Here is a 13,381-nt window from a genome sequence, read left to right as displayed (position 1 = left end):
GGCTGAAGACGTTTGGGGTATTTCGCTATCTCTGCGCAACCTCCAAAAGGCAGCGCGCGCGGCTGTTACCGGCGCTACCCAGCCCGCCTGCCGGCCACACGCCCGAATGGAGTCCGGGTTGTGCCTGTGGCAGGCGCCCCGAGTGGCCTCTGAGGTGCCGGCTTCACTCCGCGCCGGTATGCCGCTCCCTCCACACGCGATGGTGTGATACGGCGACTGGACGCAGGCCCGTCCGTCGATGGGCCGGGGACGGCCCCGTCCCCCGCCCACAGCTGCGCGGACGGCTGGAGGGTAGAGCCCTGCGTTAAGTCCCTAGCCACGTCCTGCCTGCCAACCGCTCGGGTCGTCTGAGCGTGCCAACTCAATATCCAGGCAAAAGTGAGCATTGTCTGCAAATTGATGTCATGCGTGAAACAGAATTAGCGGATTATCCGTAAAGTTTCATGCAGAATATAAAAAATTAGTTCCCAGAGCCCGTCACTTACGCCCCTCCCCGCAACATAATGGTATATTAATCCAGATCGAGGAGATGCAGCCGCAGCCCAGGAGGAAATGTGGTGGGGCCTTAATCACATACCGTGGGCTCGGCCGCAATACCGTCGCAGAGCACTTCCGGCGCTGCTTCGTAAAGCAAAGAAAACGGCCTGGACGCAGGCACTACCTGGCCGCCCAGAATTCCCAGACGATCATTCAGTTACGAGATGAGATCCCACCCGCCGTCTAGGTGAGAAAACGCAAGCGACATCGTGCAGTTTATGGCATATGAGAGAGGACACGAGCGTTCAGCAGCGCTCGCTGGGCGCCAGAAACCAACCGCGACGACACAAAATTTCAAAATAGATGCACACCATGATAGCCCTCCACAATGTATAAATGTACCCTCGCCACACACAAAATTAACAACTCGCACCGAGGCCGAACAGCACGGCCGTTAAATAGAGCTCCCAAACACGCCTGGATTTTTCGGACCACTCACAGTCACAGACGCCAACAAAGAACATAATAAAGAAAGCGGAGCAGCGACAAAGGATATAGGCGCAAAACAAATCACAACCGCCCGCCTGTACGTTTACGGTATCCGGACAGCCGTCACGTGCCTGTCGACGCCGCCACGTGCCAGCGGCGTCACGGCGCAGAGCGGCGACCACGACCGGCGGCCGCCGCAGCCGCCGGCCTGCCGCGGCGCCGCGCCGCGTCGGGCCGCGCTGCGCCGGGCCGTGCCGCGCCGGGCCGCGAGCTCGCAGCGTGGCCTCCACGCGCCGCGCCGGGCCGCCGCGCCGGGTCGCGAGCCCGCAGCACGGCGACGCTGCTAGCAGTTCCGGTCGCCGTCGCCCTGCTTGTGGCCTACGGCGTCCGGGTCGGCTAGCGGGTCCAGGTCGGCGAACAGGTTGTACCAGGCCGACATGTCCTGCCGGCAGACCGCACCGACGCCGTCAGCGCGACGGACCCAGACGATCTTCGCCCTCAGACGTGGTGGTGGTGATGGGTTGGTCTTGTAGGGCGCGTCGATTAGACATCCGGCATCATGCACACGTGGTTAGCTAGTTTGCGGAAGGACGCATACAACTCACTACCAAAACCTGACTTTCCAGTCAAAGCCTGGATCGCAGTGTATTGAAAAATCTGGTCGACAGTCAACGCAGCACGCCCACTGCCAACAATGATCAGCCGGCGCACTCCACTCCAGCAGACGTCGGCATTCCGCGCCCAGCTAGGTTCAAGTCCTATAAGCTCCTCATTGACCACAAATATTCCTGGCAGTGTTCAACTGCCGACAAAGTCTGAGCGGGCCAGCATTCCATCTCAGCGTCCCCCGGCGTCACCGGGTGGTGGAGCAGGCGGAGCTCATCATAGCTCGGAGAAATCAGCGCACGCCGACACACCGCACGTGTTCGGCATTGTAGGAAGTGGAGGCTTAGCACTATCGCGAATTTATATCAGTCACATGATTCAAGGATAGCTGTTATCAGACACGAGGCCAGTCGGCAAAACGCACCAAAACCTGCCTTAAACCTCATTACAAGCAGGGAGGTGTTGAAGTAGATCGCTTTAGTTCCACTTACGGTTTGCTTAGCCTGGGACTTGGGCTGCGGCACTGGAGGCTGGCCTGCCCCGCCAGCTGCGGCAGCACTCGGAGCTGCTGCCATCTGTGCTCCGGCAGTGTTACCTCGAGCTCCTACAGGTGACGCCAGGTGGAGGTAAAGACTAGCAGAATGATACATGAAGCGCCAGCACCCAATCCATCACGTGAAAAGGCGAGCGGCACGATATAGGATAAGGAGCAGGTGACACGTGTAACTACCAGGCATAGTTCAGTGATATTTTATCAGATTCCCTTTAGTCCAGTAAGGACCGTCAGTCGTTCCCACCGCCGACCGGCGGTCAGCCGTACCTGATCCGAACAACTGGGAGGGCATGAAGGCGGACGGCTGGGCGGGCCCGGCGCCGGCCGCTGCGGCACCGCCGCTCAGAGTCAGGTCACCGAAGACGTCCTGCGCGACGGAGGGACACAGGGTCAGTCAGGCACGCAGGCCTCGTCCCCCAGACAATCGGCAAGAGTAGTGCACACAGACAGGGGGCGCGTCAACACACCCACAGCCGGCCACGGAAGCGCTCAGACCAGCCGCCAGCCACCAGCTCGAGTCCGCTCAAAACACGGGCGGGCGGCGCCCTCCGCTGCGCCTGGCGCTGACACCTGGTCGGCGTGGCAGCTGGTCGATGCCGCCGGCAGTACCTGCAGCGCCAGCGGGGTGAGGCCGGCCTCGGCGGCGTGCCACGGTCCCGGCTGGGCGGCCGCCGCCGCCGCCGTCGGCGCCGACAGGATCTCCTCCAGCAGCGCCTGGTCGTCCTTCTCTAGCTCCGGTATACCCGGGTGCTGGCTCAGCAGGTTAACCTCCCCTGCCGTAAACACGGGACTTTGAGGCGGGCGCGGAACGTCTACATGGGTCTGCACCGAAAACGGACGGAAGATGCCGTCTGTCTCAACACGGCCCACCTAAATCAGTGTTCTAAAATGCATCCAATAGGGTGCCAGGACGTAAATACAAATTCACCTTACCAGAATCATGGCTTTCCGGCGGCCTTCGCACATGCTTCGTTCCCGCTTAACCATTGACCTTTGACCCCGAATCCACCCATCGGACCAGCCCAGTCAACTTGTCCAGCCTGAGGGGCGCTTGGATGCTGGGTTGACCGCAGAACGGTTCGATACTGATTGACTTATTTTGAGCAAGAGGAGGAGCAACAGACAGTGAACCCTAAGCCGGAGGTGTAAAAGCACGAAAAATAACGACATTCTTGGCACCCAATAGGCCAATCATTGAAGCACTGACCTAAACACATTTCACTATCAACGCCAAAGAAGCAGAGCGCCTCCAGGAATCAACGATAGTTATGCCGGCACATCACGACTAACTGAGACTTGGGCACAGTTTCGGAGTGAGACATGTCGCCAGCGTTGCAACGAGCGTTTCGTTGGCACATCTCAGCTTTGCCGCGATCCCCGCTGCGCACTGCCCATCCAGCAACCCCACGGAGCGCTGGCGCTCGGCCGGCGGCGCGCCACTCACCCTGGGGTGGCGCCGGCTCCGGGTGCGTCACCTCACCCAGCTCCAGCAGCGCCACGTCACCCGGTGACGCCACATCGGCAGGTGACGTCACGGCCGCCGATGACGGCACGGGGCCGGCGGCGGTCGCCTGGCTCGGCTCTTCCGTCTCCTCGCTCTCGAAGGAGATCAGCCTGCGGGAGGAGACATCCCTGGCACGTGGACACGTGGCGTCGGTGCTCCGACCCGCGGCGTCCGGACCTCATGACCAGACGCCGACGCATGCGTTCTAGTCCCGATTTTAAGTCATTACGTGCCCATGAGATACGACTCCAACCGAATATAAATACATAGAAACGGATGCTGACCGATGACCCCGCTCGCCCGTGACCTCCCAGCCACCGCAGACATGCGCCATTCACACCAGGCGACACGGCGCATGACGCTATTTGGAAGGCTATCATTGACGCAGCAGATGGCTACAACCAGCAAAATTCACACTGGCTACGTGTCAGAGGTGAACGTCGGGTGTAGAAATTATCGCATTCAATGGCAACATCACTTTGAACACGAGCTGTCAGTGCAAAGAAGTTCACCACGCACATCTGGAGAACTCATGCACATCAGTCGTCTTCCATGAAGAGCAAAACATGGATAATGTCAATGCGCGGGTCACACGCGGCTCTCATGCAGGAATACCGAACCATCACGCATTGGGAGATGAAGCAAGCTGGCCTTGTCATCAGCGGATAAGGCACCGCCTGCCGGACCAGTGGGTGTCCTACGAGCATGACCTCGCTCGCCTCTGGAGGATGCCTCTGGGGTTAGTACACGTGCTTAACGCCGGCTGCATGTCTGAACAGGCCAATAACCAAGCGCCATTCCGACAGCGGCGTTGCTAGTGTTGGTGGTGGCCAGTTAGTGCCTATCCCACTGCTGGTGCAGGCCAAGAGGTCGGTGGTTAGGAGGACGTGCGGGGCGGCGTATACGCAGGATGGCGAATAAATCGAATAAACATACCAAACCAACTAAAACAATGCGGTCTCGCACGATCGGGAGGCCTGAAACATAAAGAACATTACGGTCTTGGTGAAAACAATACAAGAGTGCGAGGTACGCAACTTAAATGACAGCTACGAAAACTGTTGCCCCAACAACAAAACAGCAGATTGAAAAATACAAACACGGTTATCGTCCCCGACATAAAAACAACAGACTTTGCGTATTGTGTTCCGCGCTGTTTTTAGGGACACCACAGGCTTGCGCCCCAATGACAACAGTCGGCCGTAAATCGACAACCGTACTTGTTCCTTGGTGAGCCAGCCTGTCAGCAGATGTACCCGGCTGCTGCCAAACGTGTCAGTCTGTCGCCGCACGTGTCGGCCCATCGCCAGGTCTGTCAGTCTGTCGCCATGTGTGTCGGTCTGTCGCCAATGTCAGGCTGATACCAATTGTGTCAGCATGTCAAGTGGGTGAGACTGTCCGTCGGCCGCGGCCTCGGCCTGCACTCACTTGTCCGTCTGCTGGTCGGGCGGTGCGGAGACTGCCGCTGCCGGGGCCGGCTGGGTGGCGGCCGTGCGAGCCGCCGACGCCTGGTCGGCCAGCAGCCGGGACGGCTCGCACAGCTCCTTCACCACGGAGAACTCGTAGTACTGGTACCCTGGCGACAGCGAGTCGTCCGAACGGGCATTAAGTTTCGCGTGGCGTCGCTCGCTGCGAGCCTCGTGTGACTCTGTTAACCGTAATCCGCCCCCCCCCCCCCCTCCCGCCGTAAGGGAACCACACCACACTTGTAGCCTCACTGCTGAGACGTCAAATGACGTCAAACCAACCCAGGGAGACACAACTCGTGCTGCACAGAAAACACGACTAAGGCCGGGCACCTCTGAAGCTGTCCGACACGTGGTTCATGGTGCGGGCCGTCTTCTCCCAGAACTGGAGCAGTGCGTCCTGGTAGAGCACCAGCGCGTGCGAGAACATGTTACACCGCGACGCGGCCAGCAGGTCGATCTTCTGCAGACAGTCCACCTTCAGCTTGTCAAAACGCTGCTTGTTCTTTTTCACCTGCATCTGGACCTGGTGGAGCATTTGCAATTGTAGGCATTGCAATCTAGCACCTAACTATAAATGCACGATCCTGCCTGCACAAATGTCTGCGTCAACAGGTGGTGTGTTCATCATGCGGTAGTACAGCTACACCAAAATGTTGTGTTTCCGATCCACTGGAACGCGCACTGTTTTTCTGGGCTCATGAAATTTTTAGCTAGCGCTTTCTGACGACCACTATTCGGCTCAAAATTACGAGTTAGTACGAGTTATTCAGTGCATTTGCGAGGAGCGTTATTCACGTGAATAAGATAGTAGTAAAAGCCTCATTTCTCGGGGTAAACCAGCAGAATGGAGATAAAGATGCGTTGGCACTTCGGCAACATGACTTTATCGAAACAAAACCAGAAGTGCTATTGTTTCGATAAAAGCATGTTACCGAAATATCTACCCATCTGTCTTCATTCTCCTGGTTTTTCTCCGAGGAATAATGCTAGCACTACTGTCTTATCTATGGGAGCGAGCACTGGTAACAGACACCGCTCACTTTCTCCCGCTCGCGTGCTTCCTGGCGCCCGTGGCCGGGGCAACACACCTTTCTGAACTTCTCCAGCTGTTTGTAGGTGTCCGGGTCGAGCTCCTGCGAGATATCCTTCATCCACATGAGCGTGCCGCGGTACTCGGTGCGCACCTTCTCCATGCTGCGCACCGTCATCGCCGTGTCCTTGACGGCCCGGTTGTGGAACGTCTCCACCTCCTGTCGACGAACGAGGCGGTCGGGGCCGATCGCAGCACCTTCCGAGACAATGGCATCGGCGACGGCACAATCGCGCGGTCCGAAACGCTAGTGTCCGCATCATCAATCCAAATGAATAGCCATGTGAAAACTATTAGCACCACACAACAGCGGCCCAAACGACTAAGCAAAGTGCTTCGGTCGGATGAGGATCACGAAACATTCAAAACACGTCTTTGGCATCAAACAAACACAATTTCTCACGCAAGGGCTATGCTTTACGCGAGCTCACTGGCAGTGAGAAATATGACGTTCTATTAAGTTTCTCTACGTTCGCCAACCGAGCTCGGCGGCCGCGAAATAAAGACTGTGCAAGCTTGCAAGAAAGGCGGACCATCGCGTCCTTTATGGACCTGGACCGAAAGCGACGAGCTTGGTGATGTCTTGTGGTGTTTCTCCCTAGCATAAAACACCAGACATGAACTCCCCAGCTATACCCAAATGTCCGCGAGCTTGCTGTAGTTTGCCTGGACACCAAGCCGCCATGACTACAGCCAAGAACAGCCCAGAATCAGACAAATACGGCAAATTTCTACTTTTCCTTCCACGATCACCTTCAACGCCCATAAAACCACGTCAGTTTTGAAGAACTTGGAAAGTATGCACCATGGCTTTGTTGGGCTGCGGGTCTTAGAATCGGCGAGATGCAATATTTGCAACCACGTGATGGCTTACGGTCCAAACAACCGGGTTTTGACAGCACATATTATATATTCGGGTTCCGTAAGTTGCAAGAGTGGGCGGTGCATTCGAACTCCCAGGCCCAGAATAAGGGATTGGTGCTGACAAATTACATGATCGGGACTGACACAAGACACGATTGGGCTGACACATGACATGATCGATGCTGACATATGAGATTGGGGCCGACACGTGACATGACCGGGGCTGATGGGCTGACAGCCTGCCGATTTCCGGCCCATCCCGCCGAGCTCACAACACAACACCCCTCCCTGCGTACAGAAACTGGCTTCGGAGCGCCGCTGGCCAGCGCCGCGCGGTCGGCAGGCTCACCTGGTGCGGCCGCAGCAGCGCCGCGCGGTCGGCAGGCTCACCTGGTGCGGGCCGCAGCAGCGCCGCACGGTCGGCAGGCTCACCTGGTGCGGCCGCAGCAGCGCCGCGCGGTCGGCAGGCTCACCTGATGCAGCCGCAGCAGCGCCGCGCGGTCGGCAGGCTCACCTGATGCAGCCGCAGCAGCGCCGCGCGGTCGGCAGGCTCACCTGATGCAGCCGCAGCAGCGGCGAGCGGAGCGCCAGCCGCTGCTGCGCCGTGTACGACATGGTCTTGCCTACGGCCACCATCATCTTGCCGGCGCGCGTCTTGTCCTCCTTGCCCTGCTCCTTAAGGAAGCGGCCCAGGCTGTTCTCCTCCTGGGAGAGCACTGTCGGAGGGGGCGGAGCGTCCGTTCTCAGTTCCAGGAGGGCCATCACAGCACAGCCGGGCAGCTCTCGACACATACTGTCAGACCCGGCGCAAACAGCCCCTCTGCATGCAACGTACATCGGACGCGGAACGGAACGTACAAAACGGTGAGAGAATTGAACATGACGTACATGCATCTTTTTTGGAAAAGAAAGACAGAAAATATTCCCAAAACAGAACAGACAATGAATTCCTAGAAGAAAATGGACAACAACGATTTTCAGACCAGAATAAACGAACTTAATTCTCAAAACAGAATGGACAGAATGGATTCCCAGAACATGTTGGACAACTTAGATTCTCAGAATAGAATGGGCAGAATAGATGCCCAGTACCGAATAGATGCACGTGCATGCCATTTGAGTACCTAGCCACCCTTCTGGGTACTCAAACGTTCTTCCCAGAGTACCCTTCAGTGATAGGGCAGGGCCTTCAGAATAACGGCCTCGCGCTGCGGCAGGAGCATTTATCCACATATAACAGAAACGCAACCCAACCAAGACTGAAGGCATCGCCAGCCTGAGTGAGCCGCAGGACCGGCGAACCCCGCCCAGAGAGAGGGGCGGCCGTCACGTACCGCACAACTGGTCCTGGTAGAAGCCGAGGATACGGTCCAGGTCGAGGCACGTCTCGTCCACGCTACCGTACAGCTCGAGCTTGGCATCCAGCTCCGAGTCGGAAGCCACCACGTACTCGTCCTCCTTTTTGCCCAGCTTACGCAGCAGCGTCTGCTTGGTGGTCCAGTACTGCTGCTGTACGCGGCCCAGCGCCGACCGGTCTGTCGGCTCCACCCAGCGGTCGTACGGGCCGCCCAGCCGACCGTACACGCTGCCGGCACTGTTGCCGCCCCTGCCGCCGCACGCCGTCACGGAGCCATGAGAGGAACATGGGGTCAGCTGGTGCTCCGGGAGGAAACACCGACCGGCTCTGAGGAGCTTTACGATGGTGCTATCCCGTGATAGAGGAGCCGGTACAGGTTGTCCAACAGCTCTCAGTGTGTGCGTGTGCGTGTGCGTGTGTGTGTGCGTGTGCGTGTGCGTGTGCATGTGCATGTGCATGTGCGTGTGCGTGTGCGTATGCGTGTATGCGTGTACGCGTGCGTGTGTATGTGTGAGTTGTGTTAAGCTGTCAAAAGACCCCTGACCAAGGTGGGCAGTGCAGGATATGGACTGGGTGGCCTAGTTCTAAGTCCAAGCTCTGAGGTGACCACTTTGTTGCACTTATGATGAGCACTGCTGAGCTTTAATTGTCATTTGAAGCATTAAATAGCATTTGTTGCTGAAAAAGTCACCACACATTTCGTACTGGTAAAATTTATTATTATGCTTGCAGCCACATGTGCTGTCATGTGACACTTGTTCTAGACACCAAAACTTCTATTTTTAGAAAACGTGATGTTAAATATGTCATTGTTTGACTTTCTCACGGACCGTTTGCATGGCCTTGAGGCGCTGACAACTCAGACGTGCAAAACTGCCACTTACTTGTAGTAATTCAAACTTGTTGAGAGTTGGCAACACGGGTTGGAAGTGTTCATTGAGACATGTATCGCTATGAGCTCGGGTTATGACCCCTACTCGTGGTGTTACATATCTATCCGTGAATTTAAGATGTTTACTTGCATTTGCATGCTTGGTTATGACATTATTGTTAAGTTATTTCATCACAAGTATCATTTCCACAATAACTAATAAGTGGCGAACCCAAGTCCAACTTTTTTATGATGTCGCACAAAACCTGATTCGTGATTTAAGCTCGCTCAATCTTGTCTGAGAGTTGACATCCACTTAAGTTGGAATTTGTGCTCTATTGGAAAGGCTAGCCAATATTATTTCTGGCCTCCGGTACTGCTTGGCCTAAGGGGCGGCAGGATTTTAACGGCGTTGCTATGGTATCATGCATGCCTGAGTGACTTTGAACTAGTCTGCACAGTTTTTTGGATGTGTAGCTCAGAAACTAAATATTTGAGGCCTTAAGAAGGCCAGGCCTGAGGACAGCACCAAATAATCTTCAAAATGACCATTTCAGCTCAAAACCCCATACACATGTGAAACTCCCTCTAATTTGGGGTTATATTTGAAATGATTCATTAACTCTCCACACTCAAGAATGTTGACAAATGTATCTGTACAGCCCACTTACCCATTCTGGTCCATTTCTTGAGTTATGTAGAAGGACAACAGATCAAACCTGAAATCCACAAATGCAACCTCAGTAAAGTCATTTTGGTGGTAGGCTGCTGCTACACAACATAACATGCACCTTATCTGAAGATGACACAGCAGGGGCATAGTTCCACAAAATGAGTTGGGATGGCTCAACAGTCAGAAGTGGCCTAATCCACTCCCAAAATATGCTAGTAAACAGGTCTTCCTCAGCTTTGACACACTTTCCTCACAAAGTTTGGAGACTGGAGCCCAAGTTGAGGGGGGCTGAAGCCCCCCTAACTGAAAGGCAATTTACACTCCTGTGACAATGCTGTCACAATTGTATTGCAACAATGCAACAAACAAAATGTTGCATACCTGCAAGGCCATGTGGCATAATGTTGCAGGAACAAAGAAGAGCTGAGCTTGTTATGCTACAAAGCAGTCAACTTGGCATGGCTGCAAAAGTACTGCAGTTGTAGATATTGTGTGCATGTGTACATTATTTGTTTCATTCAATGAAGTTATCTATGTGTAGCAACTAATAGTCAATCATTTGACAAAACAGCCCTAAATGCATGCAGTATATCAAACCAAGTACCACTTCCTCTCAAATATTTGGGTGAGTAAAAATGACACACATGTTTATGCTCACATTTTACAAGCTGTTGTGTGTTAGCAACAGCACTGTTATATAAAATGGTTAATGTTATATGATACTATATTGATTACCTGCATAATACAATAGATATGCCACATATGACATTACAATGTCATTCAATTTCTTGCTGTGCAATTAACTAATCTATCATTCAAAAGGGTAAATACCATGTTTTTGAACTGGCTTCACTATGTACACAATTCCCCACATGCCATAGTATATATTTAAACATCTTTAGCAATTGTTTAATACACCTTCCAACTTTGACTACCTTGATCTGCATATAAATGCTTTAGTTTTATATACATTTTTCATCTGCTAGCATTGAAAATCATATGGCAAAACCTTGCTCATATAATAATTCCTGTTTCAACAAATGGGTAAAGGGAATGTTCCACATTTGAAGATGCTGATGCAAGCACCAGATATGCCAAAATAAGCTTGCTTATAATTATTGGTATACTTTCCAGTGGAAAAGACTGCTCTAAACAATATAATTTTTTATTTCATAAATATGCTCCTCAAAATATCATTGTTTAATTGTGTTATAGAACACCTGCATGAAAGCAATCCCTTGTGATTCTTCAATCTCCTGATAGGAGCCCCATAGTAATGTTGGATGTGTGCTGAACCAAATATTGTTATGCACTTGTGTACTGGCCGATTTTTTGTGGTGTTCTTACATACTTCTGTGAGTTCAGGATCCTTACTTGTATTCACATACTTAGTTCACCATTGATCAGTTATGTTGTTACAAGCTATATTTCTGTAACAAGAAGGAAGAATGCATGGCTTTTTGTATTGTGTGGCACAACATGTAACTTGTGTTGGCATCTCACAGAGCTTGCACAACACTTGCATGCAGTGCTGACAATTGCATGCTCCCAACACTGTACATGGCCATAGTTAACCCATTTGTGAACCCTTGGACATCATCTGGGACCCTTTCAGCTAGCTGGACTACCAGCAGGTGGAATGGGCACAATGATGTCCCACACGTCCTGTCCATGGAGTGAGGCACCAGTCATATCCTGAGAGGCCCCTGACTCCTACAGCTACCCTTGCTGTGCTATTGGCTGTTACACCTGTTACAGTTGTTATAGCAGGAATTCATCCTGGAACCCCACATGTGAATGACTCATCCATCCTTTTTTTACCATGAACCATGAATGCTGCAGCATGGCTAGTGGGGTGGCAGGATTTGAACATTATTATGGTGTGATCAGATGGATGCCTGGGTAACACTTAAGTTTGGACAAAATAATCTGCACTTTTTAAGGGCATCTAGCTCAGAAATAAGAGGTTTTGGCCTAAAGAAAAGCAGGGCTGTGAACTGCACCAAATGATCTTCAATATGGCTGTTTCAACATAAAACATGCTAACATGGAATGCTCCCTCTAGCCAAACATCATGTTTTGGCTACCTGCCTGACAACCAGCCTGCAAAAAGATCCATCCACCATGCCAGCAGCTGTCTAAGTATTATGGGTGCACTGAAACTTATACTTGCATGCACCTAAGTAAGTGTTTTAGGGAATGTTTGTGTAAGATTTTTCACCCTAAATAAGTGCAATAGGGGAATTTTGTGTAAGATTTTCTTTAGCTTCTCAGCATCATATAACAATTCCTTAAAATATTTGTTCTCTATGCTGTAAATTTGGGACACTGTGTGCCATCCTTGAAGCAAGCTGGAGCTGCAAGAGGCATATAAGGCACATGCATGAGCTGAAATTTTTATTGACCATGATGTATTGTGTCTCTGTGCCACACATCTGCCAATGCTGATGCTTCATGTAGCATATTATTTTGCAGCCTCACCTGACACCTGTTGTGCTCGCCTGCTTTTCCCCGGCAAATTGACACATGAAGATAATGCTAAATTCTACATCACACAAGTTGGAAGATGAATTTGGTACTTATGGCCTATTGTGAATGTATTGAGCAACTTAAGTGATCGCATGTGCGTTAATACAAATACATGTCACTCGGCACGTAAAGGCCTCGGACATCACGCGTTCATGACTCATTCACCTGCTCGCACCCGGAAACGCACGTTCATACCAGGAAAGGTACGGTAGATTCTCACCATCATCCGATACAGTCCAATACCAGCCATGTAATCGCTGCAAACGAAATCAAAGCTAACGCTCAACACTCATCCACAATTTGGCACGCCACATTGACGATCAATGTTGGATTCAGAGAGTGTCATCAAGGCATTTCCAATTGGTGAGATCGAGAGCGGGCTTAGCACAGGTTGATGACGTCACTGGAGTCTTCGAACTCGAACGCCGCTGTGTCGCCGGCTCCGTACCTTATTGTGGTAGAAATATCACATTCAGAGCAGGTTTTAAGTGTTTCAAAGATTGCCTTAAGCGTGAAACAAGGTTACAGCATTCCTGTCAGTATTTCCAATGGCTTGCAAGAGGGTTATACAATGATATCTGGGGCATAACTGCCATACGTAATTCCTGCCGACGAGTCGTGGCTTCCCGCTGCCTTGGTCTGGCGTCCCGCTGGCTGAGCATGAATCGCTGGCGCCGATTCACTCGTTAGCTGTGGGACTGCTGCGCTGCTGGGGATGTCTGGCACCTCAGTGACGGGAGTTTGAGCTCCGACGGTCGCGGCTGGTGCACCGGCGGTAGCGGGAGTTGTCCGGTGCCGACAAACTCGATTGAGCGGTCTCGGGTGAGCTGATGGGTTCTGCTGCCTTCTCCCTTGACCAATTGTTGCATCCTTGTTATGGAAGGATGCGGCAATTCTGC

General features: G+C 52.7%; 1 protein-coding gene across 2 annotated transcripts; it reads right to left on the bottom strand.

Moving 5' to 3' along the window:
- Window positions 1-3,650: 3,650 nt before the first annotated feature.
- Window positions 3,651-12,795, bottom strand: LOC119099102 (islet cell autoantigen 1). 2 transcript variants are annotated; one of them, XM_037222179.1, is made up of 9 exons: window positions 12,703-12,795; window positions 9,952-9,999; window positions 8,387-8,658; window positions 7,608-7,768; window positions 6,187-6,348; window positions 5,429-5,621; window positions 5,058-5,205; window positions 4,566-4,606; window positions 3,662-3,739 (listed from the first exon to the last, which is right to left on the bottom strand). In XM_037222179.1, exons 2-9 carry the CDS (start codon window positions 9,963-9,965, stop codon window positions 3,735-3,737), a joined length of 996 nt encoding a protein of 331 aa, XP_037078074.1. In that variant the 5' UTR covers window positions 9,966-9,999; window positions 12,703-12,795; the 3' UTR covers window positions 3,662-3,734. The 2 variants fall into 2 exon arrangements, with proteins under 2 accessions (XP_037078073.1, XP_037078074.1); XM_037222178.1 differs by having other exon boundaries at window positions 3,651-4,606.
- Between the last annotated feature and the right edge of the window lie 586 nt (window positions 12,796-13,381).

This window comes from Pollicipes pollicipes, unplaced genomic scaffold, assembly GCF_011947565.3.
Source record: "Pollicipes pollicipes isolate AB1234 unplaced genomic scaffold, Ppol_2.1 Scaffold_4740;HRSCAF=5597_pilon_pilon_pilon, whole genome shotgun sequence".
NCBI classification, from domain to species: domain Eukaryota; kingdom Metazoa; phylum Arthropoda; class Thecostraca; order Pollicipedomorpha; family Pollicipedidae; genus Pollicipes; species Pollicipes pollicipes.
The sequence above is the reverse complement of the archived record's forward strand: the minus strand, read 5'-3'. Positions and strand labels throughout refer to the sequence as shown.